This window comes from Carcharhinus amblyrhynchos, chromosome 3 (genome assembly GCF_965287045.1).
Source record: "Carcharhinus amblyrhynchos chromosome 3, sCarAmb.v2.hapA, whole genome shotgun sequence".
Lineage (NCBI taxonomy): Eukaryota > Metazoa > Chordata > Chondrichthyes > Carcharhiniformes > Carcharhinidae > Carcharhinus > Carcharhinus amblyrhynchos.
This window is the reverse complement of record NC_137326.1, coordinates 78,150,422-78,175,124: the sequence shown is the minus strand read 5'-3', so window position 1 is coordinate 78,175,124 and position 24,703 is coordinate 78,150,422. Positions and strand designations below refer to the sequence as shown.

The following is a 24,703-nucleotide window of genomic DNA, read 5'->3' as shown; positions in this document are numbered from 1 at the left end:
GACAGCGTCCTGGTACAAAGAATCCAGGTAACCGCCACTTCCTGAGGTAGCGTCAGTAGCTCATAAACTCTAAGCTGAAGCTACTTGAATTTCAAACACTCATTGTGGACAAAATTGCCTTGTATCAAACTGGCACCCAGGAGCTCCCACATGCTGCATATGTGACACATCATCTATTGTGCCATCCTTAATGCGTTCCAATTAACTCTAATTATTTTATAAAATTATATATTTTGCTTTATCCTTAAATTACTCCCTTTACTTTTACTTCCTCTAGTTTGGGATATATTAAGAGCAGTAGAGAAACTCACCAGGTCCAACTTACTAAGGCTGCCACTCTTCTTTCTGTAGCAAGGTAGAAAAGGAAAGCAGCACCTTCTACACTCTTTATACCAACTCTTTCCGTCACCAAACTCCAATTTAAGCACTCTATTACAGCCCAAAGCAGCACTTCAGTGCAAAGTCAGCACTGTAAGATGGCCTGTATTTCTAGCCTCTGAAAACCTGTTTAGCCGCTTATCTAATTAACCAGTTGCAGGTGCAATCAGAGCCTCTAGAAGACCTGTTTTAAAGCTGGACTAAAAGACACATCCTTTCAAATAGAGCTGTAATCTTTAATTAATTGCTAAATTAAAGACTAGACTTTAGATGTAAACTAACCCTTAAATTCCCTCAATCATGAAACTCCAATTTAAGCGATCTATTACAGCTCAAAACAACTCACTAGCGCTTTGTTGAACGTAGCTATATAGGAACAGGTATATAACATCATGAAATGGCAATGTGTATTCCGGGGTTTTTTCCTCCCAAAACCACATTGGCTTACATCACAAGTACTCGACCTTTTTGTTTGAGGTTCCTTCCCCTTTTTAATAATATTCCACAGACCCCCATACACAAAACAAACAACTTTCCAGTTTAAAAATCAATTATACTATTAAACATAATTTGTTTTACTTATAACCTAACTGTGATCTGCCAATGCTTTCTTTCACGTGCTGAGATTCTCTTCTCCACACCCCAACTGACCAAAAATATCTCATGAAACCATCCTTCTAACTTGCAAGATATTTGTACCTTACCTTTTAAAAAATGTACTGTATAAACATAGTCCCGGCTGCAATTCTAACTCTCAGTGCTGCAGTGGAAATAACTCTTTGGGAGAAGGGGTGGGGAGTGCTGGCGAGGAAAGAGAAATCACAGGCATGTCAACAACTAAAGAGAAATCAGAAGTGCAAAGAAAACATGACGACAGAGTGTTATCAACTGATTTTATCAGCATAATTGGATCATTATGGAACAAGAAAGGAAGCTTTCAGTTATTGTCGCTCTTAGGCGCTGGCACTCAGTATTGCTGATTGATCAAAGACTTTGGTCTTACCTCCTTGCCATAACTGCCCCTCGACAGCTCCAGGGTCTTCGTTCATAGGCTGTGCCAAATACCAACCTCTCTCACTGCACGTGAAACACCAACTGGTGTCTCACATACAGTCTGCCTTGCCTTTTCCTCCTTTCCGTCTCTCATATTTCAATATGTGAATACAGAGATCCCCCACCTTTGCTTCACTGTCATTGGACAGCACACTGGTTGCCACTTGTCCAAACTCTGACTTTAGTTAGTTTATCATTATGTCAGTTTATTTTTCCTACATATCCTCCATTTACTTTTGGCACTGTAGAGAGAGGCCATGACTCAAAGCTTCATTTTTCGTTTCCCCAGTAATCCAATTGCATTCATAAAATCAGCCATCAATATTCTGTGTTCATATCTTGGTGAATGCTCAAAACCTGATCACAGACTCCCAATGAGCCCTAGCTCCTTTAAAGTCACTTTCTGGTTACTAAATAACTTTCCATTCACAACATGACAGGAAGAAGAGTATGTGAGGAATGAGGTTTCCAGCCAACCACTGACTACTGACAACTACAAACCTTTACAAAGAGGGGTTTATTTATTTAAAAAATGTGGCATGTGCCTACAATCACATTGTATTTCATCACAAACTGTCTGATCAAGAAGATCAGCCCAATCTTTAATCAAGATATTCACCTTAATGAGAGCTTACTGAAAGACTTAAAGATCAGAACAATGTGAGAGGTGTGCTAATCTGGCAGATACAGCAGACATTTCAAACAATATAACCAAACACAGCACACATCTATATTTAATGAAAGTCCTTTTCTTCAACCCCTCACACTCCATTTAATTCAACAGTAACCTGGCTCCATGCCAGGTAGCTGCGTTCCTCCAACACTGGACACCAGTTTGCTTAGAAAAAAAGTCTATCCAACCTCTATATTTGATGTCTAGAGTGGGCTCACCAAACGTGCGGCAGCCAGAAACAGTGACTGGATAACCGGGGCTCAGATGCTAGTTAGCCGTAGTTCAACATTCCAAGACTTCAACAAACCACTGTTAAAAAAAGAATGCCTGAAAACAGAAGAGAACAGAGGAGGTATATTGATTCCACTGGGCCGGACGGGTAGGAGTACACAATCTTGTATGTACACTGTTGCACTACATTCACCAGCTCCAGGTACAGTTACTGATAAATAAGGATTACAGGGGCATGCGATTGCCTTCGATGCTGATCTTTACTGCCCGAGATGATTTGGTCATTTTCTTGATATCTTGAAATCGACGCATCTGTTTGTCGAGGCGATTCAATGTCTTCTTTACTGATCCCTGGAATAAAAGGAACAAAGCACAAAATCAATGGGCAGTTTTTAGCATCAGGCAGGTATATAGTGTCAATTTAGTTTTTAAACGTACAAACATACATCTCCTCAAATTATCTCCTGCATTTTCAAACAATTTGAAGAATTATCATAGTGTGGTGCATGTTTGTCTGCTTAAACATGTACCCCTGTGCTTGTGCCCACATGTGCATTCCTGCATTTGTGTTTGTGCATGCATATGCCTGTGTGTTATGTGCATGTATGCACCTGCCCCTTCTGAAAGAAATCAATTAATGATTATCCAGCACTCAGAAATGGCAACTTGTTCTACAATTCCCAGGGAAAGATCTTTCTCCTGACATCTAACATAGATCTTGTGAAATTGTACGAATGAAGTAGTGGCATGATAGGAAAATTGGTCAAGTATTTGGTACAAAATAAGGAAAACTGACTTTGCATAACCTAAGACATGAATAAGACCGGAGAAGGTCAAGGCCTGATAAGGCTGACTTCGCATAACCTAGGGCTGTGAGTACGACAAGGTCAGGTCAGGGATGAAGGAGTCACCAACCTTCTTCTGTTCTATCAAAGAACAAGATAAAGGTATGACTGATGAGACAAAGAATTTTTAGGAGGTCAGCATGTTGTACCATTATTTATGACATTGCTACCATCGATCGAATTTTTGAATAAGCTCTGGTCACACAGAATCTGAATTGATTCTTTATGTAATCGCGGACTTGAGGAAGAATTAGCAAGTCATAACGAAGGTTCTCTGAACTCAAGTTTTTTGCCAATACTGCATGCAGTCTTTCGGAAATAAAGACAAGTTATTTTGTCGGAACGAACTTTGTTGAGTCCTTCTACCAGAGTCAAGAAGCAGGAAAATTTCCACTTCACCAATCTGACTGTACACAACTTAAAATTCTGACATTTATAATCAATCTAACAGGAATAAAATAAATTCAAACAATCTATTTATTTTCCCACCTTGAAAATCTCAATCACGTCACACCTAACACCCTACTCTTTAATGTATTTTGATTACTCAAGATGCTTTAAACTGCGAGTTAGAATTTAACAATGGCGTATCTGTGGCTAAATGCATCAATTATTATGGTGCGTAGCTATTTGGAAGCAGAAAATAAGAGCAAACTCCGAATTGTGTTGAGTTGGCTAATCTCACATAGGCAGCAACACAATTGATTTTGGAGTTCTTTGACAAGGAAAGGGGTGGGACCTCAGTCACAGTTTGTGATCACTATTTAGTGATTCCTGCTAGAAACTGTATGCCAGCACCCCATCAGGAAAAGATTGGTTTGGTCAGGATATGCACCTCAATGCAGTTCCACAGCTTTCTAACAATCTCAAGATAACAGGATGGCTGATGCCTGTGGGATATCCAAGATATTGAGGTAGAGGAAAAAACAAAGGTTCTTGAGTTGAGACAAGTCCAGGAAAATCAGTGTCACAAATGATCTTAATGATATGATGACACCTGTCCAGTTTTGTTAGTTGTGGCATTAACCAAATCAACAGATAAATATGGTACCAACTTGGAATGACGTGTGCAAACTTTTCCAGACAATTTAGGTGTGCCCAGACAGCAATTAAATAACATTTAACGTTGATTTATTCAACACAGAGCAGGAAAGCAAAAAAAAAGTACCACTGACTGACTATATCATGGCAACATGTGACGGTGGGGAAGTTTGTATTGAACCGGTAGAAATAGCAGAGGTGCTCAATGAATACTTTACTTCGATATTCACGGTGGAAAAGGATCTTGGTGGATGTAGTGCAGGCTTGCAGCGGACTGAAAAGCTTGAGTGTGTACATATTAAGAAAGAGGATGTGTTGGAACTTTTGAACAGCATCAAGATAAGTCGCTGGGACCAGATGGGATGTACCCCAGGTTACTGTGGGAGGCAAGTGAAGAGATCGCAGAGCCTCTGGCGATGATCTTTGCGTCATCAATGGAGACGGGAGAGGTTCTGGAGGATTGGAGGATTACAGCTGTGGTTCCTATATTCAAGAAATGGAATAGAGATAGCCCAGGAAATTATCGACCGGTGAGTCTAACCTCAGTGGTCGATATGTTGATGGAAAAGATCCTGAGAGACAGGATTTATGAACATTTAGAGAAGTATAGTATGATCAAAAGTAGTCAGCATGGCTCTGTCGAAGGCAGATTGTGCCTTGCGAGCCTGGTTGAGTTTTCTGAAAATATGACTGAACACACTGACAAAGGAAGAGCGGTAGATGTGGCTTATACGGACTTCAGCAAGGCATTTGATAAGGTCCCCCATGCAAGACTTATTGAGAAAGTGAGGGGGCATGGGATCCAAGGGGATGTTGCTTTGTGGATCCAGAACTGGCTTGCCCGCAGAAGGCGGAGGGTGGTTGTAGATGGGTCTTTTTCTGCATGGAGGTCCGTCACCAGTGGAGTGCTCCAGGGATCTGTTCTGGGACCCTTGCTGTTCGTGATTTTTATAAATGACCTGGATGAGGAAGTGGAGGGATGGGTTGGTAAGTTTGCTGATGACACGAAGGTTAGAACATAGAACATTACAGCGCTGTGCAGGCGCTTTGGCTCTCGATATTGTGCCGACCAGTGGAACCAATCTAATGACCCTCTAACCTAAACTACTCCAATGTTATCCATATGCCTATCCACTGACCATTTGAACGCCCTTAAATTTGGCGAGTCCACAACTGCTGCAGGCAGGGCATTCCACGCCCTTACTACCCTCTGAGTAAAGAACCTACCTCTGACATCTGTCCTATAACTACTGCCCCTTAATTTAAAGCTATGTCCCCTCATGTTAGCCATCACCATCCGAGGAAAAAGGCTCTCACTGTCCACCCTATCCAATCCTTTGATCATCTTTTATGCATTGTGGCAGGATGTTTGGGGTTATGTTTTGCGGAACACTTTCGCACAGTCTGTAAGCATGGCCCCAACCTTCCTGTTGCTTGCCTTTTGAACTCAGCACCTTGCTGTCATGCCCACATGGCCATTCTTGACCTGCTGCAATGCTCCAGTGAAGCACAAAGCAAATTGGAGGAGCGTCACTCCATCTATTTAGTCACTGTGCTTCTATCAAGCACTCCCATGTCAGGTATGCCACAGCTCTGCAATATTGTATAAGACCCTGGTCAGACCCCACTTGGAGTGATGTGCTCGGTTCTGGTCACCTCATTACAGGAAGGATGTGGAAGCCATAGAGAGGGTGCAGTGGAGATTTACAAGGATGTTGCCTGGATTGGGCAGCATGCCTTATGAGGATAGGTTGAGAGAGCTCGGTCTTTTCTCCTTGGAGAGACGAAGGATGAGAGGTGACCTGATAGAGGTGTATAAGATGTTGAGAGGTATTGATCGGGTGGATTCTCAGAGGCTTCTTCCCAGGGCTGAAATGGCTGCCACAAGAGGACACAGATTTAGGGTGCTGGGTAGTAGGTACAGAGATGTCAGGGGTAGGTTTTTCAATCAGAGGATGGTGGGTGCGTGGAATCAGCTGCCATCGGTGGTGATGGAGGCAAATTCGTTAGGATCTTTTAAGAGACTTCTGGATGAGTACATGGGACTTCATAGGATTGAGGGTTATAGGTAAGCCTAGTAGGTAGAGATATGATCGGCGCAACTTGTGGGCCGAAGGATCTGTTTGTGCTGTAGTTTTTCTATGTTCTAACATGCTTATGAACACATTCAGTACGTGATTGCCCCATTAACTACCAAACTAGGATATACTTCAGGGTTATGGGGAGGATACAGAAGATTTCCCCTCCTCTCCTGTGCCTGACCCATTGAGAAAAACTTTAAAAAGTTGGCCCAGTTACCTCTTTCTCCTGTAGTCCAGTCAACCTGACTCAAGATTTCAGCAAGGAGTAAAAGTCTGACCTGGTTTCATATATCTATCTTTGATATGAAGAAGCACAGAACTGAACTGAGCATCTCCTTACATGACAGAAGTGTTATGGGGAATAAAACTCACATCAATCCTTTCTAATCTCTCAGACATTGGTAGTTTTGCTGTACAACCTGGAAGTCCTTTTCCTTTGTGAATTGCCTTTTTTTGAAGTGACATTTCACCCTCCACTCACCCTGCTCGTCTCAATCTCCACATTCCACTTTGGTCTAACAACATAGTCACGGTTTGATGGTAATGGCACTCTGGCTCGTGCACAGAATCCTGGGTCGCCAGGTCTCAGTGCTCTGAAATAAAAAGATAAAGGTGTATAATATGTAAGTGGAGGGTGCTTGAAAACCAGATCATTGTTTGCAGAACTCTCAATAGTCATTCATAACTACTGAATCTCTAAAATAATTTAAATTCCAATCCCAGTCCCTTCCTGATTTCAGTTATTTAAAAGATGCATTTACAAAGGAAATGATGAGCAAATAGCAGATCACACAAAATCCTGGTTGTGTGTGTAATTATTTAAATTGCTAGTGATTGCTGCTTCCCCAGATTCCTCGCTCACTTGATCCACTTATCACTTACTTCTCCTCTCCTGTTAACACTTTCTCGAGATCTCTGCGAGGGGTCTGTCCACCGGAACTAAGGAAAAACAAAATCAGTGTTTATTTCATTCCTCGCATAATGTACAGGTACTTCCAAGCAGGACATGGATAAATGCACTGTACTGGAACTGCTTACTAAGGGAAACTAACATAAGATAACGATCCCCTTAACTTCCTTTCTGCAAGTGTAGAATTTCAAGGTTGTGCACATAGGGAAAAACAAAAGGATGAGAATCAGAGATAATGTACAGGAACCTATCCTTACGATCCCAGTTGGTGTTGTAACAGGATAGAAGATCCCAGAAGACTCAAAAGACTGTAACTTTTATTTTATAAAACATGGAGAAACAGAGTCACAGGGCCACTAATTAGTTTTACAACAAAAATTTTTTAAAGAATTAAACACGAAAAGTTGGATTATACTACAATACACTCTTACCCTCCCCCTCCATCCACTCGTATCTTAACAAACACATACAGATTTTAAGAACACAGATTGCAAGGTACATCTTAAACTACAAGGGCCTTGGTAACGCAAAGTTCCTTCAAGCACACAATTTGCCATGGCCAAATACACTCCACTCTGAACCCAAGTTAACGTCTGTGGACTTCTCCTCAAAATTCCCTCAGATGGTTGTCACATGAGAGTTTTCAAACCCTACTCCCAAAAAAACATGCTTTAAAATAGTTTTTCACAAGAGTGCTTCCAGTGGCTAAGCAACAGTTGCTACTTCCTCCAACTGTTTTTGCTCCTTACGCTGTAACCCTCTCTAAACACAATAGAAGTACAGTTGGAATTGAAACCAACACTTACATATGCAAACATCTTTGCCCAGCATGAATCTAACTATAGGTTTTACCCTGTTTCTGTGGAAGACATTAAATTAAATCCACTTAGAACTACATCTTATTTCTAATGTTTACAATACAAATCCCTTGAAACTACTTTTGTTTGCCTAACGCTATCGTTTTCCAAGGATCACCATCAGAGATTTTGGGTAAATGGCGACTGCGGTAAAGAGAAAGAGTGGATGCTCCCATTTTCAGTCCCGAAATCACAGTTTTCTACCACAGAATATTTTGCTTATTCAAGAAATTGTGATTGATCTTGACCTTCTTATTGCACATACAACTTTCTACTTAAGTGTATTTGATCCATTTCAGTTTTTTATTCATTCGTGGGACATGGGCATCGCTAGCTGACCAACATTTATAACTCAGCCTTCAATGCTATTATTCCCATGAAACTCATCTCCAAATTCCATGGCTTGGCCTCAGCATCTCCCTCTGCGACTGGATCCTGAACTTCCTAACTCACAGAGCACAATCAGTAAAGATAGGCAACAACACTTCCTCCATGATTATCCTCAACACCCGGTGCCCCACAGGCTGTGTTCTCAATCCCCTACTATACTCCTTATATACCTATGACTGCGTGGCCAAATTCCTCTCCAATTTAGTTTTCAAGTTTGCTGATGACCCCACCGTAGTGGGTCAGATCTCAAACAATGACGAGATAGAGTATAGGCATGAGATAAAGAATCTAGTGAACTGGTGCGGCAACAATAATCTCTCTCTCAATGTCAACAAAATGAATGCGATTGTCCTTCAACTTCAGGAAGGAGAACATGCCCTGTCTACATCAATGGGGACGAAGTAGGAAGGGTTCAGAAGTTCAAGTTTTTAGGTGTCCAGATCACCAACAACCTGTCCTGGTCCCCCTATGCCGTTGGTGGGCTTTCTTAACTATAGTTAAGAAAGTCCACCAGCACCTCTACTTTCTCAGAAGTTTAAGAAAATTTGGCATATCAGCTACGACTCTCACCAACTTTTTCAGGTGCACCATAGAAAACATTCTTTCTGGTTGTATCACAGCTTGGTATGGCTCCTGCTCTGCCCAAGACCACAAGGAACTACAGAAGGTTGTGAATGTAGTGCAAACCAGCCTTCCATCCATTGACTCTGTTTACACTTCCTGCTGCCTCGCAAAGCAACCAGCATAATTAATGACCCCATGCACTCCGGACATTCTCTCTTCCACCTTCTTCCTTCAGGAAAAAGATATAAAAGTCTGAGGTCATGTACCAACGGACTCAAGAACAGCTTCTTCCCTGCTGCTGTCAGACTTTTGAATGAACTTACCGTACATTAAATTGATTTTTCTCTACTCCCAGCTGTGACTGTAACACTGCATTCTGCACTCTCTCATTTCCTTCTCTATGAACGGTATGTATAGCGCGCAAGAAACAATACTTTTCACTGTATGTTAATACATGTGACAATAATAAATCAAATCAGATTTATTGCCCATCCCTAGTTGCACTTGAGAACGTGTTGGTGAGCCACCTTCTTGAATTTCCGCAGTCCATGTGCTGTGGGTTGATCCACAATGCCATTAGGGAGGGGATTCCACGATTTTGACCAATGTTTGTGAAGGAACGGCGATATATTTCCAAGTCAGGATGGTGAGTGTCTTGGAGGGGAACTTGCAGGTGGTGGTGTTCTCATGTATCTGCTGCACTTGTCCTTCTAGATGGAAGTGGTCATGGATTTGGAAGGTGCTGTCTCAGGATATTTGGTGAACTGCTGAAGTGCATCTTGTAGATAGTACGCACTTTTGCTACTGAGCGGTGGTGGTGGAAGGATCGAGTGTTTGTAGGTCTGGTGCCAACCAAGTGGGCTGCTTTGTCCTGGATGGTGTCAAGCTTCTTGAGTACTGTTGGAGTTGCACCCACCCAGGCAAGTGGGGAATAGTCCACCACACTTGTGCTTTGTAGATGGTGGATAGGCTGCTTGCAACCGGCCCCGTTTCAGAGCAGCTTGCAACCAGCCCCGTTTCAGAGCAGCCTAGAGTCAGCTTGATTTTTGAGCAACCTGTAAACAGTCTATTTTCAAATGAACTTAGAGTGTTTAGTTAGAGTCAATAAGCTGAATTGGGAACAATATAAAGAGGTCTTTCCCCACGGATCCAACCACAAGCTGATGGGAACAGCTGTACAAGATATCTCAAGCATTTGGTAACTTATTCAGGAAACTTCAAGCAAACTGTATTGATAAATAATGAACCTATAAAATTATAACATGAAATAAAAAAATGACTAGCAAGATCATTGAATTGAAAACCTGTAGTAGTGTCCTTGATCTGACGAGATGACATCTGCCGCATTATCATCGCTGTCTTCGTCCCTAGGATCTCTTTGTAAACGAATGATGTAGAGTTTAGAGTAACGGACAGCCATGTTGGAGATGAGGAACAGATTTTAGGTGGTACAGGAATTCTGCAACATGGCTGTTTACATAGAGTGATGAAAATAATGTAAAGCAGATTGGAGAAAGACTAACCCAAAACAAAAACCCAGGTGACAGAAACAAAGTGCACAAAGTGACAGTGACTCAATAAAACTATGCAACAGAGCAATGGTTGTTGAAATGAAAGAGGTAGGAATATGTGTACATTCTAGATCTGTACTCCACCTGTACAGTATTCCTGTGGACTACTGGGTTCTTCTGATCCTCTTAGCTGGATGGAAACGATAGCTATTCAGCCCATTTTAACAACCTAATTGGTGGTCTCCCTCCCAGAAAAAAAAGTATTAAACATTATCTTTAAATTTAAATCCACATGATCGGTGGAGACACAAATGATCACATTTCCCTCTGGTATGAAAAGATAATTGTGCTCCCCATTCACATATTCCCAACACCAGTATCCCAGTGCAGCAAACTTCCTTTAACTTTTGAAGATGTTTTAAATATGTGGATATTTAATACAGGCAAGCCGGACAATAAATCCATAGAAGCTGTTGGCAAATAGGCATGTGAATATATACCAGGAAAGAAATAAGATAATTGGTCTAATCACCCAAGTGTCAGAATTTCAACTGAAAGTTTAACCACAGAAGCGATTTCCACCTACCAAAGTAAAATCTGGCAAAGTGTTGCATCTTCCTGCAGTAGAACTTTCCACAGGTTAAATGCCATGCCAGATAACACTGGGATACACAAAGTGAGTAAAGCCATCTCCACGCTTTGAAAGTTGTTCAACTTCCACATATTAATAGGATTGCTGACATGTTAGAGGAGGGACATCCAAGGCACTGTGGCTTCATTGGAGAGTTGGGAGGATTATGAAAAACATTGTTCTTTCACTTGCGAATTCATTGCCAGGTAACACAGAGTCTTAATGAAATTTGTCAATGTGTAACAACCTCATATATCTCTGTTTTGCAATTCAGGGAGATAATACTGGAACATCCTTGAAAAAACTGAAACAGTATGGTAGGGTTCCAAGCCAACCAGACAGAGAAGTCAGACCCATCTTCTGATATGGATAGGACTCCATGCCATAGGTATTGAACAAACATCTGAGTCAGTTAACTATGAGATACCATAAAGGATTACAGCATCTCAACCCCATTTTTGAATGGGGAGCGAGGCAATGGAATGAGTTTCAAATTGGTGCAAGCTGACTGCTAGACCAAAAAATGGTCTCCTTTAGCTATTAACTTCCACAGCTGCAGTACATGATGGTGTGAAAGCTTTTTAGCTTTGAAAGTTTTCTGTTTTCAAACATCTACGAAGGCAGAGACTTACATTTACTAACTGGCGGGCAAGGTCAGTGCAATCTTTTTCTGCTGTGAGAAAATAATAATTGGTGAGTGGTTTTTTGCAGAATGAAGCCGTTACACAACTGGTTGAGAAAAGCGAATGAACAAGTTATGAGGATAACTTTCCTCCAGGAGATGGCAGCATTTCCCATTAAATGTGGGTTCTGAACGAGTAAGAAAGCACATAAGTCAGCAATTAAAAACAATTTACCAGTGTAAACCCAGCTCAGTCTGAGATGGGTTCTCCATCTGGAATTCAGTGGTTATTACATTTCTAACTTTTAAACACTAATAACCAGGAGTTAGCAATGTTACAGCCAATGCTTGCAGCCAAGCTCCTGCCTGGTTCCTTAAAGGGTACCAGAGAAGGATGCAGCTGCATAACCATAAAGTCTCCAATTTGGAGTCAGCTATATTATAAACATAACTGGGTATTAGTTTAAGCTGAGCTTCTAAATGCTATTAAAAGGAAGTAGATATGAAATATCAAGTACCCAATATAGGTGAATAATTAGTAATGAACTGATCTTTGACAACCAAAATCAAGGATAAGATCACTAAATTACATCTCATTAGTGTGCACTGTAAACAAGAACCAAGTTTAAATCCAATACACCAATTGCACCCATAAAACATCAGTCTGTATTGTGTGCCCTTACCAAACACTCAATCAGAACATAGACAGAACAGTGAATCAAAATCACCTGCTGACGTGTAATGAACACCACCAGAAAAGAAGTGATACCCGCCGACATTTGAATGAACTTTAGACCAAGTGACTAAGAAAAACTGTTTTTGTAAACCCAAATATCATGAACATAGACCGCAACACTTTCAGCTGTCCTTTCATTTGTACTTTGGGGATGACCCCATCCCTTTAAATAGACTGAATTCAGCAATCGCTATCAATATAGATTTGTCCAGCCGAAAGGGCAAGAGTTAGGGATCGGTTCTTGAGGGTAATGAGAAGACGTATAATCTGCATGTAAGACATTGCTCACACAGACTTTAAACCCTCCCTCTCTGTAACCATCACCAATTGTGGCCAATTTCTCCAGTTACCTTTCGAAATATGATCAATTTTATTCAGATTCAACAGTTTTCAGGATAGGATTGAAGATAGAATGAAGAATCCTCAATTAAGCTCTTCAGGAAGAGATTACAAGATGGAGGTTGACAGGGGTACGGTCTACTCTTTGGGCACTTCTCAAGTACTACACCTTTACCCCTGTGCTTCTGCTGTCAAGTACCTGCTTAGGCGCCGCCTCATTGGCATCTGGTCAATGTCTCTCTGCTCTCGCTCCTCCCTGGTCATACCTTTGTAATTTGACGTCAGACCAAAGATTGGTCTTGACCACTCATCTGGGTAAACAAAAAGCATAACACTATTAACAAATAGAAAACTAGCAAATTAAGGCTTCACTCCATCTTTCAATAGGACTCAGTTTGGTGTAAACATATCTAACTAAAACTAACCATGCCCAATTCCCTCCCCAACCTGCTCACTCAGTGGGTGAAACTAAGTTGTCTACAAATGGTCACAGTGCCTTGAGTTTTAGATGCAGAAAATTAGTTTTGCTCTTGGTTTTTTTTCCCCCCAGTGATGCCTGCAGGACAATGTATAGTGGCACCGTGAGGACTTGTCCAAAATCTTCTAATGTTCGACAGAAGATGGCCCTTGTAGTGGGGATTAAGAGTAGGATCTGATCGTGGGTGTGCATTAGACTGCAGCTGTAAGCAGACAGTTTTAGAGACAGGCTGAAAATTGGCATGACGTCGGAGAACAGCCCTTCCTGAACGTGTTCCAGCAGCTGCGGCACTAGTGTCAGCATTCAGGGAAATAGCATTATTGCACTCCTTCAGTTTTTCATAATGGATCTTTTCCACTCAGAAGATCCAAAATGGAAATTCTGCCATTTCAATTTATGTATAGATAATGTTCATGCATATGCTTGTTGGATTGTTCATCGCCATAATTCTATAACCCCGCCTGCTATGGAATCATAGCGGGCAAGGGGCTGATAACGGGTGTGAATTTCCGGTCTCGCTTGAGCGAGGCTGTAAAATCCCACCCCATGTGTCTGTTTGACTGTGTACATATTCATGCAAAGATTCTTTCTTGTAGTGCATGGACATCTCACCAGGGCATGAACAGACTTTGATGTAATGGTCCTGCAAATGAATAGACTAACAGCTAGCTTTTTAGTGAACTGGGATAAGGGCACCCATGGAGATGTACCCCTGGAAAGTTAAACAAGAAAACAAAAGGAATAAAACTCAGAGGAAAGTACAGATTCAGTAAAGGTGAACGTACTGATAAGCTTTCCAGCCAGTTCCTTGTTGCTTCGGTTCTCCTTGGGATGTTTATACAAGTACATCACACAACGTCCAATGCCACTATGCTTCAGAGTCTCCTGGCTCACACTGGGCAACTGTAACAACATATCAGTTAATGACATTTCAAGATATTAAGGAAAGTTAGTGTGGCAACACAGCTAACTACTTGGCAAAAGTGGATAAGAAAGTCACCAACAGAGGGTTCAGCTGAAATGGAAAGTGGTCAGATATGGAGGTTTAATGAGAACAAATGAGGGGGGAGGAGGAAAATAGGGGTACAGTAGTACTCATGGTTATGCTGCTGACTAGTAATCCAGAGACCCAGACTACTGAGCTGCGACATGAGCTCAAATTCCATCATGGCAGCCGGGAAATTTAAATGCAATAATTATATAATATGGGGAAAAAAAAAATCAATATTCAACATGAAATGATTGGATAGCTGGAACAAATCTATCAGGCTCACTAATTTTCTGGAGGGAAGGAATTCTTTCCCAGTCTGGCTAATATCTGACTCTTAATTCACAGCAAGCAGACTGACTTTTAACTGCCCTCTGAAATCGCAAGCTCTGCGCTTTTTCAAGGGCAATTAGAGATAAATATATGCTGGCCTTAACATGTCTGTAATTCCCTGGTTCGCCTCTCTCACTTTAAGCTTAACTAGACTAACATTCAAATACAGTGACTACATTAACAGGTCAGAGGGTGAATATTCTGTGGTGAGTAATTCGCCTCCTGCCTCTCTGAAGCTTTTCCATTGGCGAAGAGATGAAAGTCAGGGACGTGATGAAATACTTCCCACTTGCCTGGATGAGCGTGGCTTCAAAATGACTTATCCAGGCAAGACACTGTCCAGGGCAAAGCAGCCTGCTTGACTGGTAATCACCAGCACTTTAAATATTCACTTCCACCACACCATGACTACAATGTGCACTATTTACAAGATGCACTGCAGCAGCTTGCCAAGAGTTCTTCAATAGCACTTCCCAAACCCACATACTCTTACCACGTAGAAAATTAAGGATAGCAGACACATCCGAAGAAAACCATTTTCAAGTTCCCCTCAAAATTTTACATCATCTTAATTGGGAATATATTGCCATCTCTTTAGTGTCACTGGATCAAAACCCTCAAACTCCCTTCCTAACATCACTGTAAATATGCTTGCTAACACATGAATTGCAACTTTCAAGATAGAGGCTTCCATTCTCAAGAGATGGACAATAAATGTCAATCTTACCAGCACCACCCATCCCCCATGAGCAAATAGTAAAAAAAATCATGCGCAAAAGCATTCTACGTAATCCCTGAGAAATATGATGATTCTGAGATAGGCACTTACCGGCATAGCTATTGAAGAATGGGAGGAAATACAAAATAAGGGGTGGATGGGAACATCAGGAAGAAGGTTACATAAAGATAATTTTATAAACACGGATTTAAAACTAGCAACAAATATTAGCAATAATATGATGTTACAATGCTGTGTCACATAGCTATGTACCCTCTCTTACCTCCTGCAATATCTTCAGAAGTTCCTCACGGATCTTCAGATGTGGCAGACTTTTGTCAGGCAATGGAGTGAGCCATTCCTTAATAGCAGACATGACCCCACTGTCAATAAATGTGTCCTTTAAATCCTGTCTGCAAAAGTTGATAGCAAAAAGCATCATCACCAGGAAGCAGAACCAAGACAATTTAATTATGATCATTCTCAGAGGTTCCTGCTCAAGAAATGCATTAAAACTCCAGACTACAACGGTCATACAAGTTAATTCAGATTACACTGGCGATCTAGGTAACAGTGAGGGTTTTTCTTCGCTCACTTATATTAAATTTGTTGCTGTTTAAGCAGCTCCTTCTTTTCCTATATAACAGATCACTTCCGTAACTTTTGGTCACAAATCACCGAGGATACTGTTACAGCTACAAGTGTTTTTCCCCTTTTTCTATTACCTAACTGCCAGTAGTAATAAAGTAATAGAAAAACTGTCATTATCTGGAATTCCTTACCCAGTGCAGCAGCATCATTACAAGAACCAGTGTGGTGTTAGAAGAAAATCCACCAACACTTCTGCATAGCAATAAAGATGGACAATAAATGCCATCTTATCAGTTTCAGCCAAATTCTGGGAACAATTTTTTTTAAAAAGTCACTTGAAAAATTAGATTTCAATCCATACCTAAAATTCAAGTAAAACTGTGTGTGTACACAAACTATAGGCTGATTCAACACCCAAGGGATAGAGAGTTTCACAAAAGAAAAACAGATATATAGGACTTTATGATCTTTTATTATTAGCAGATGTTCTTTGGTCCTTTTTTAATCATTTTAAATTGAACTGGAGACATTAACAAGATTACATCTATTTTATTTATGTAGAGACAAGTGGCAGTGGATGTGACAAAAGTATTTAAAATATTAACTCCAATCTGGAATAATTTCTACTTTAATTGCTTTCACTGGACGCCTCAACATCAAGCACAGGCAATGATAGATAAATCACTAATGAGAATCATCATATCCCAACATTACTAGTTGGTTACAGTTTGTAATCTTGCGAGACCTTTTCTCCCTTGAAAATGCTAACTCTAGATTGAGTTCATCTTTGTGATTTTCAGTTGCCCTCTGATCCCTAATCCAAGTTACTTTCCTTGATGTATGAAGTCAGTAACAGTAGCCTACTTAACGACACTGCATATCAGAGCTACAACTTCACCACCCGCAACACCCACTGTATGGCTCAGATCTGGTACGGGTGGATGCATCATTAATACAGAGATTACAGATGGAAACAACTCCAAATTATACTGAAAATTAAATGAGGAGCAGAGGTAAATCTGGTCTTACTTTTTCAAATGCATCACCACTGTAGGGAGTAGGGTCAACTTCTTTAAGGCTGGCTTCTTCTGGCCATTGAGCTGTCTGTCCTCCTGCAAGAAAATGCATCTATAAGGCATCTGAATAACAATGTGGGGATTTGCTTCACCACAAGCACCTCGAGGAGCACCAGAGGATTGAGACTGTCAAACTAGATGTCCACTTAATGTCAACTAGCCAAATCAATACATATTCTTAGAGTAAACGGTCTGCTTACTACCACTGTCATTTCAGGCACCTCTCCTTATCAGACCACCCCCACCCTGACACCTTTAAATGGTAAAAACAATTAAGAAAAATTTGCAACTTCAGCACTTCCTTCAAACATTACCTCTCCAATACCACTACCTGGATAACCTAACTGTCCTAATGTCACCCTGTGCCATTTTCTTGCTCTAGAATGAAAGAATGCCTCGACCATTATATTTTGCACTATTTTCTACTCATGCTTTACCTTTGCCTCTCTCAGTTTTCCTACCTTTCTGTTGTTGGTCCAATTTTATTTCTTCTGTGTGTATTCTGTTTTCATCCCCTTCCTGTTCCTCCCTTGTTTATTCTGTTGTTCGCCCCATCTTGTTTCTTCTGTGTATATTCTATTACACTCTCATAACCTATCACTTTGAGATGAAGGCTCTCCCACTCTACTTAACCAATAGCTATGCTGACTGCACTTTCTGACAATAAACTTTGAATTCCGATAAAACAGTCCCCTGCAACCTGAGAAACGGTAACAATGGGCCAAGCATCTGAAACTTTTCCATTTGCACCATTTACTGAGCCATGCAATCAGCCTAGTATAATAGATTCAGCCTGCAGAGAAGTTATTGTGCAACTATCCTGGATTTCCTCTTCTTCAATCTGTCAAATTGCTCAAGCACAGTGCTTCATGAAACTAGTACCAATGGCCAATGCAATACATGGGTGTCAGTCATTTCTGCAGAAGATGCTATTAATCCACCTTCCTATGGAGTTCCTTACAAATATAACCATCCCAGTGCTCTTATCCGCTCTTTGTATTCCTGGATAACCTGGCTGCCCCAAGCAACTGGTCTGCTTACATTTATTGTCTTTGTATCAATCCTTGGAAATCATTAGCCCAGCTTATTTATTTACTTACCCCAAGGATCTTGTATCAACCATAATTTCACTTTAGCTGATAGAAAAAATCCATAGAGAAAGCTCCTTGCATTTAATATAAATGATCTGTCAGCCAAACAATTAATTCCTCAAACTGGCATTAGAATGATAGAACCACAGAATCCCTACAAAAAGAGGCCATTCGGCCTTAAAAGTCTGAATCAACTTTTCAATCCAGACCCTCCCCTTTGCCCTACCATTTATCATGGCTAATCCACCTAACCTACACATCTTTGGACACTAAAGAGCAATTTACCTTGGCCAATCCACCTAACTTGCACAGCTTTGGACTGTGGGAGGAAACTGGAGCACCTGGAAGAAACCCATGCAAACATGGGAAGAACATGCAAACTCCACACAGATAGTCACCCAAGGCCGACAATGAACCTGGATGCCAGGCACTGTGAGGCAGCCGTGCTAACCACTTTACCATCGTGCTGCTCATAGATAGTGATAGTTTTCAGAAGGAAATAAACTGGTGAAATGAGCAGACATTTATCAGATGCAATTTAATGCAGGTAAGTTTAGAATGATGCACTTTGGGGGGAACAACATCATTATGCAGTAAAACTTGAATTGTATTATTGTGAGGGGAGGGGACTGTAAGAGCAGAGGGGCCTGGAATTCATATTCACAAATCTTTAAATGTGGAAGGACACATTGATAAGGTGATTAAAAAAAACAATGTTTTTTTTTAAAGAACATGGGTCCATAGAACAAGGAAGGCATGATTCACTGGTTCTTAGCTATCATACTGTGTACAACTCTGTGCCAACACATTCAACAAATAATGTCAAGGCCCTGGAGAGGATACAGAGAAGGCCTCCTTCTGTTCTATAACATTCTATCATTCTAAATCTCTTAGGTGGCTGATTTTCACTATCCTTGTCCTAATTTCCTTAGTCACACTGCTCAATAAAAGTCTTCAGAGTACAGAATTATTGTTGGACTGCATTTAGTACCAGATTGGACTTACTCCAAACCTTTACCCTGACATTGTAGGCTTCCAATCAGAATATGTTTTCCCAAAGGCCCTTTGACCATCTCCCCAAACTCTGTTTGGCTCCGCTATCAATAAATACTGAAGCACAGCTTTACCCACCTCTGCAGCTTCGTTCATTTTGGTGATCATGGCACTAACTACATCGTCCGCATCACTAATGAATGTGCCGCCATCCCGATTTCGCCGCCGCTTTCGGTTTTGGTCTTTCTTCTTCTGCAGCATCATCTCGAAGTCAGACACAAAGTCGGAGCTGTGATGGAAACAGACTCATGAATATGCAAAAAATCTCATTTGTAGCCATCAACATAAATCCTTAATTAGATAGAGTTGGTTAAGATATAAAGGGAGAGGGGCACACAGTAACTCACTCAAGTAATGTGCAGAGGGATCTATATCTTTCCAAAGGATAGTGAATGAAATATTTCATGTTTCCAATGCAGATAATGAAAGTGTGATTCTCTACCAGATGGATATGGTCATCATCCAGTGTGTAATAGTGAAAATTACAGACTGCACTACTTCAATGTCTGCCAATAATCACAACGACTGACTCTACTATTAATTCACTACTTTCTGAAGGGTTTGTGTTGGTCTCTCTCTGGGATTCTTGAAGCAAAATTTTATTCTCTTGGGAAAATGGGATGCAATCAAGCACTTCCTATGCACAAATAAAACATGTTAAAAACAAAATCGAATTCATGAGAACAATCCATCAGGTAAGATTCAACAATCACACCCCAATACCCAAGGACAGGATGACCTTTGTCATGCTGTATGAACATAACTTTGAACCAAAGCTTTTACTTACTCCCGTCCTTTCCCTCGAACTTCATTGTCCGAGTCAGACTCTTCAGCAATCATTTTCTTCCTCTCTGTCTCAAGAGCAGCCTTTTCACCATCCAAGTCCTCTTGGTTAAAGCCCTGAGAGAGAAGATATGATTTAGAGATACAGGGCACTGTTTGAAAGAAATTAGCTGGAAGGAGCATGTATTAAATCAATTTCTTTCCATTGAAGTCCTGCTAGTAAATACACTTTAAACAAACTTGGTATATCCAAGAATGTCACAATGAGAAGCTATGGTATTTATAAAGCAGTCTAATCACTCATTTTGTAGTGCTACAGCAACCAAAGTTGCCCAACATAAACATACAATTCACAACCTGTCTCTAAAAAAAGTGCATTAGAGAAACAACTTTTGTAGTAGACTACAATTCTGTTCATTGACTATACCAACATCTGATTTTCTCAGAGCTGTAAGTCTCATGGCTGGATAAAAAAAAATACAAAGCAGATCTAACAGTGATTGGAAGGGGGAAAAAAGGAGCCAAATATGGTGTTTCAATACACTCCAGAAAAAAGTCAAGACAATCTAAAGCATTCAATTCTGCAGATTTTCTTTGGCTCATTTTAATTGAAAACTGATGATACCCTAGAGAATTTTAGATTCGTAATATCAGCATCAAAACTCCCTGATTAAGATCTTGTTGCCAAGTAAAAGCTCACTCTACACCACCCATCATGCACTTCTAAGTCCGGTAAAGTATAGGTTACATATAGAAAAGTTAACTCTATCCTTATACCATTAAGCATGAAGTTTACAGCATAAGACTTCATTTGTGCTGGTGTTAACTTTTCAAACAGACCTTGTCTCCATGGTTTGGTAGTGTTGATCTGTGATAAGTCACATGACAGGATTTCTGATGCTACTGTTTGAAATTTCAGGCCTGCCTCAGCTATTTCCTTGGGATCAGCAGCACAGGTCAATCTCATAAGTGGTCCCTGCATCTTACAGACAACTGCCCAGTAATTCAGAACACTGGTCCACAGAATAGGCTATCTTGCAATAGTTCTCACTCCCAAAGAATGGAATCTTGGCAGATACCTCATATTGGGCTGAAATGAATAGGATTTCAACCTAACCAGAGGCATGGACCATTATGGGATTTCTGAAATTAAATTACGAATTATCCATTTTCCTTGGTCATCGCATAACACACCTTCAATGCCCAAATGAACTTCGTATAAACTTTACTACCTATTGGCAACAAGGAGTATTTTAAAGGAGTCTCAATCTACTTTAATTTAAAAGCACACCATTTAAATATAATGTTTGCAAATACGGTCAAAAATCCTGAAAAGTAACAGTTGCACTCACAATTATTTGGTGTTTCATCACTTTCTTGTTTTGCTCTCCACTCATGTCTTCTCTCCCCCACTTAATTCTGTCTCACCCCTGGATAAAACTATGCTCATTCATCTTTAACTGTAGATTCAAAATCCCAGTCTTTGGTCCTCCATTCATCATGCCATTTCTGCAGCTACACATCTACTCAATCACACTTTCAACTTTGATGTCCTAGTCCCATTAAAACCATTTCTCTCTCATTCTGGCCATTCCACCAGTACAGCCCTTGGTGCCTCTCCTTCAAGTCCAAGGGGTGCAGATTGAACAGATACGGTAGGCAGCTGATCTAGCAGTTTACTGTCAGATCCGGCTGGACCACAAAGCACCAACAGGTCCTCTCTCGTCTACCACTCTGTTTCTCTATTGCAAGCCACCTGCTTAAACCCCTCAACTCCACCCTTAGCAACAAGTGTGAGGAGCTCAAAGGCTACTTTGGCACAAAGATTGAGACCATCAAATCAGCTGCTGTTCTCTCTCCTCCCTTGTCCACCAAGTCACACATTCCCCATTGCTTGGTGTTGAACTTGCTCCTTTCTCTGGTTCCTCTCCTATTTCCCCTCTTAGTCTCTCCAAGCTCACCTTGTCATGAAAAATATTTCCTGCTCCCTCAACTTTATTGCCAATAAACTACTGACTACCCAGTTTTCCTTCCTGGCTCCCATGTTAGTTGATACTGTTAACAGTTCTCTCTTCAGGTACTGTGCCTCTCACCTTCAAATCTGCAATCGTTACTTCTCTCCACTTAAAGCCAAGGCTAAGATTGAATTGGTCTGTTTGCAAACTTGTTATATTTGGCCTAAAAAAATAAGCTTCTGAACACTGACCATTGCTAAGACGGTTTACTTGCACATTTGTAATGTGATCTGACCCTGTCCCATCCTCAGTTCATCAGCTGTTACAATTTATACCCACGTCTTTTTTTAATCTTGAGGCTTGATTACTTCAACCTACACATACGCAACAACACAGCTCTGACAAAGGGTCAGCTCAACTCGAAATGTTGACTCTATTCTCTCCCCACAGATGCTGTCAGAACTGCTGAGATTTTCCAGCATTTTCCGTTCTTGTTTCAGATTCCAGCACCCACAGTATTTTGCCTTTATTTTAGCTATTCCTGGCTGGCCTTCCAGGTTCAATTAATCTGAGATCATTCAAATTCATTTGCCTATGGCCTTATTTAAATCTATTATACTGTTTGTTCGAACTGTTGTATTTCCTACACTTCAAAAGTACTTCATTAGCCTCATCCCATTTCAGATATCCTGAGGTTATGAAACGCACTATATAAATTCAAAATCATTCTTTCCTTTAATTGTACAAAATAAATAACTTGATATAAAGCACAAACAGGTTTACCGGGGTTTTAGAAGCACAGCCAGTCATATACACGGAACAGCATAAGCCAAGTGAGATGTATCGTGGAATACGGGAAGGGGTGTGATTTTGTTTGGACTGATCTGCCAACGTAGAATCATTTCCTCTGTATATAAAATGCAGCACACATGGCAAATACAACAGAGTATAGATCAGCTCCCAAGACTTTCAGCATCACTTTTCAGTCTGTTACTTGGAGATTGACAAAAGCAAACCAAATTCTCTGTTCTTTCACCTAGCCTTTTCACAACTATGATCCTAAATGAAACTGAGAGCTTGTTATGCGGAGATAATGATAAGCGAACAGATACATTGGAAAACCATCACTCCAAAGAGGACTCTTTCGTTGCCATTATCTTCTATAATTCTAACGATTCACTCATCAGTCTTGTACTCACTGACTTACAAAGCAACACCCCAATTTTAAACTCCACATCACTGTTTGCAAATCCTTCAGTGTTTTGACTTACTGTGACACCTATGCTCCTCAAAGTCTGGCCTCGAGCATCCACAATTTTGAACGCGCGACTCCTGGCAACTGTGTATTCAGCTGCTATGGCCTGAGACTCTGGATTCCCTCCATAAACCTTTCAGCCCCTCTGTCCTTTTGTCAGGCTAGTTTTTTTAAAACCTACCTCCTTGACCTATTCCAATAGCTCCTTACATGGCTTATTTTGTTTTATAATGCTCCCAATAAAAGTTTGGATCGTTAAGTAAATACAAGTTGTTGCATATTAGGTCACATCCCGGTTTGTGAGACTCACTTACTGAAGTTGTATATGGCACCTAAATCTAAATTGTAGTGCTGAGATGCTGCTGCATCTTCAGAGGTGCTGCCTTTCTGAGGGGGTTTAAACTAGGTAGATTGTCGTGATAAACTAGTCAACATCTGTTCCTCAATCAAATCTGGGAAAACAGATTATGAGATGCTCCATCATTTCTGTTGTTTTCTTTTGTGGGATCTTGTTGCACACAAACTATTTGCCATATTTAGTGTACCCAAAGTTGTGAAAGATGCTTTATGGATGCAACTAAGACAAATTGGCAGGACCATTTAAGTGCTCTTTAGGAAAGAAACCATAATAATGGAATTAGGGCTCAACTTGTTAAAAGTGAATCCAGAAAAGCTTAAGATTGTAGAATTCACTGGCTCAGAATTTAATTTGATGCTAAAACAACTAAGGTGTTTAATAAGGTATAAAAGGGCAGTGGGATTAGTTTTGGATTTCTCCAGCTAACAGTTGGTACAGACCTAATAGGTCTCTCTTTCTGTGTTGTAAAAATCTATCTTGATTGGTAAACAGATCAAAGGTTCCGAAGAAAAAGAAGAATGAGATTGAAAAACATATCAGCGATGATTAAATGGCAGAGAAGATGTGATGAACTGAGTAGCTTAATTCTGCTCCTATATCTTATGGTCTTAAGAAGGCGCGAAAACCAATGCCTCCCAATTGTACATTAGTCCCTAAATCACTGACATAATATGCAGCAGTGTCCAATCACCTCCATTGCACAAGCACAAATCTTCCAGCGCTGCCAAGTGCCGTGCAGTCCTCGATCAATGGCACTGCTTGCCTGCTGACACTGACAACAGTACACAATAGCCCAACCACCAGCGCTCGGGGGACACATTCTACCCTCCTACCCCTCCCATGTAAACTAAGGGCAACCTGGTTTGCAAGAGCAGTTAGGTTAAGGACTAAGGGGTCCTTAGTATTGTTAAGGACTAAGGAGCTATCTAATACACTTTTGAAAAATAGAAAGACGGTAGTATTTTGTATAGAAAGTCCTCCCAGGCCCTTCCATCTATAGAGATTGTAAACATGCATCATTGGAATTAAAATAGCTTTTGAAGAATTGAATAAATTTCTTTGGGAGGGTTTAATATTTCTCTGGGAGAATCCGATAGCCAGTAGGTTTCCTTTGCTAGCGAAAATACACCAGGTGAAACACAGTATTTAGAAATCAACTCTG

The 24,703-nt window shown here is 40.7% G+C and overlaps 1 protein-coding gene across 1 annotated transcript in view; it reads right to left on the bottom strand.

The window, feature by feature from the left end:
• Positions 1-1,929: 1,929 nt before the first annotated feature.
• The window catches only part of iws1 (interacts with SUPT6H, CTD assembly factor 1), a 48,162-nt gene continuing 25,388 nt past the window's right edge, over positions 1,930-24,703 (bottom strand). The window contains exons 7-15 of the mRNA XM_080185418.1: positions 19,978-20,090; positions 19,269-19,419; positions 17,000-17,082; positions 15,663-15,792; positions 14,126-14,243; positions 13,062-13,173; positions 7,185-7,241; positions 6,784-6,895; positions 1,930-2,686 (exon numbers count right to left, since the gene is read on the bottom strand). Coding sequence (XP_080041544.1) covers positions 2,561-2,686; positions 6,784-6,895; positions 7,185-7,241; positions 13,062-13,173; positions 14,126-14,243; positions 15,663-15,792; positions 17,000-17,082; positions 19,269-19,419; positions 19,978-20,090 — 1,002 coding nt within the window. The 3' untranslated portion in view covers positions 1,930-2,560. The remainder of the gene's footprint in view (positions 2,687-6,783; positions 6,896-7,184; positions 7,242-13,061; positions 13,174-14,125; positions 14,244-15,662; positions 15,793-16,999; positions 17,083-19,268; positions 19,420-19,977; positions 20,091-24,703) is intronic.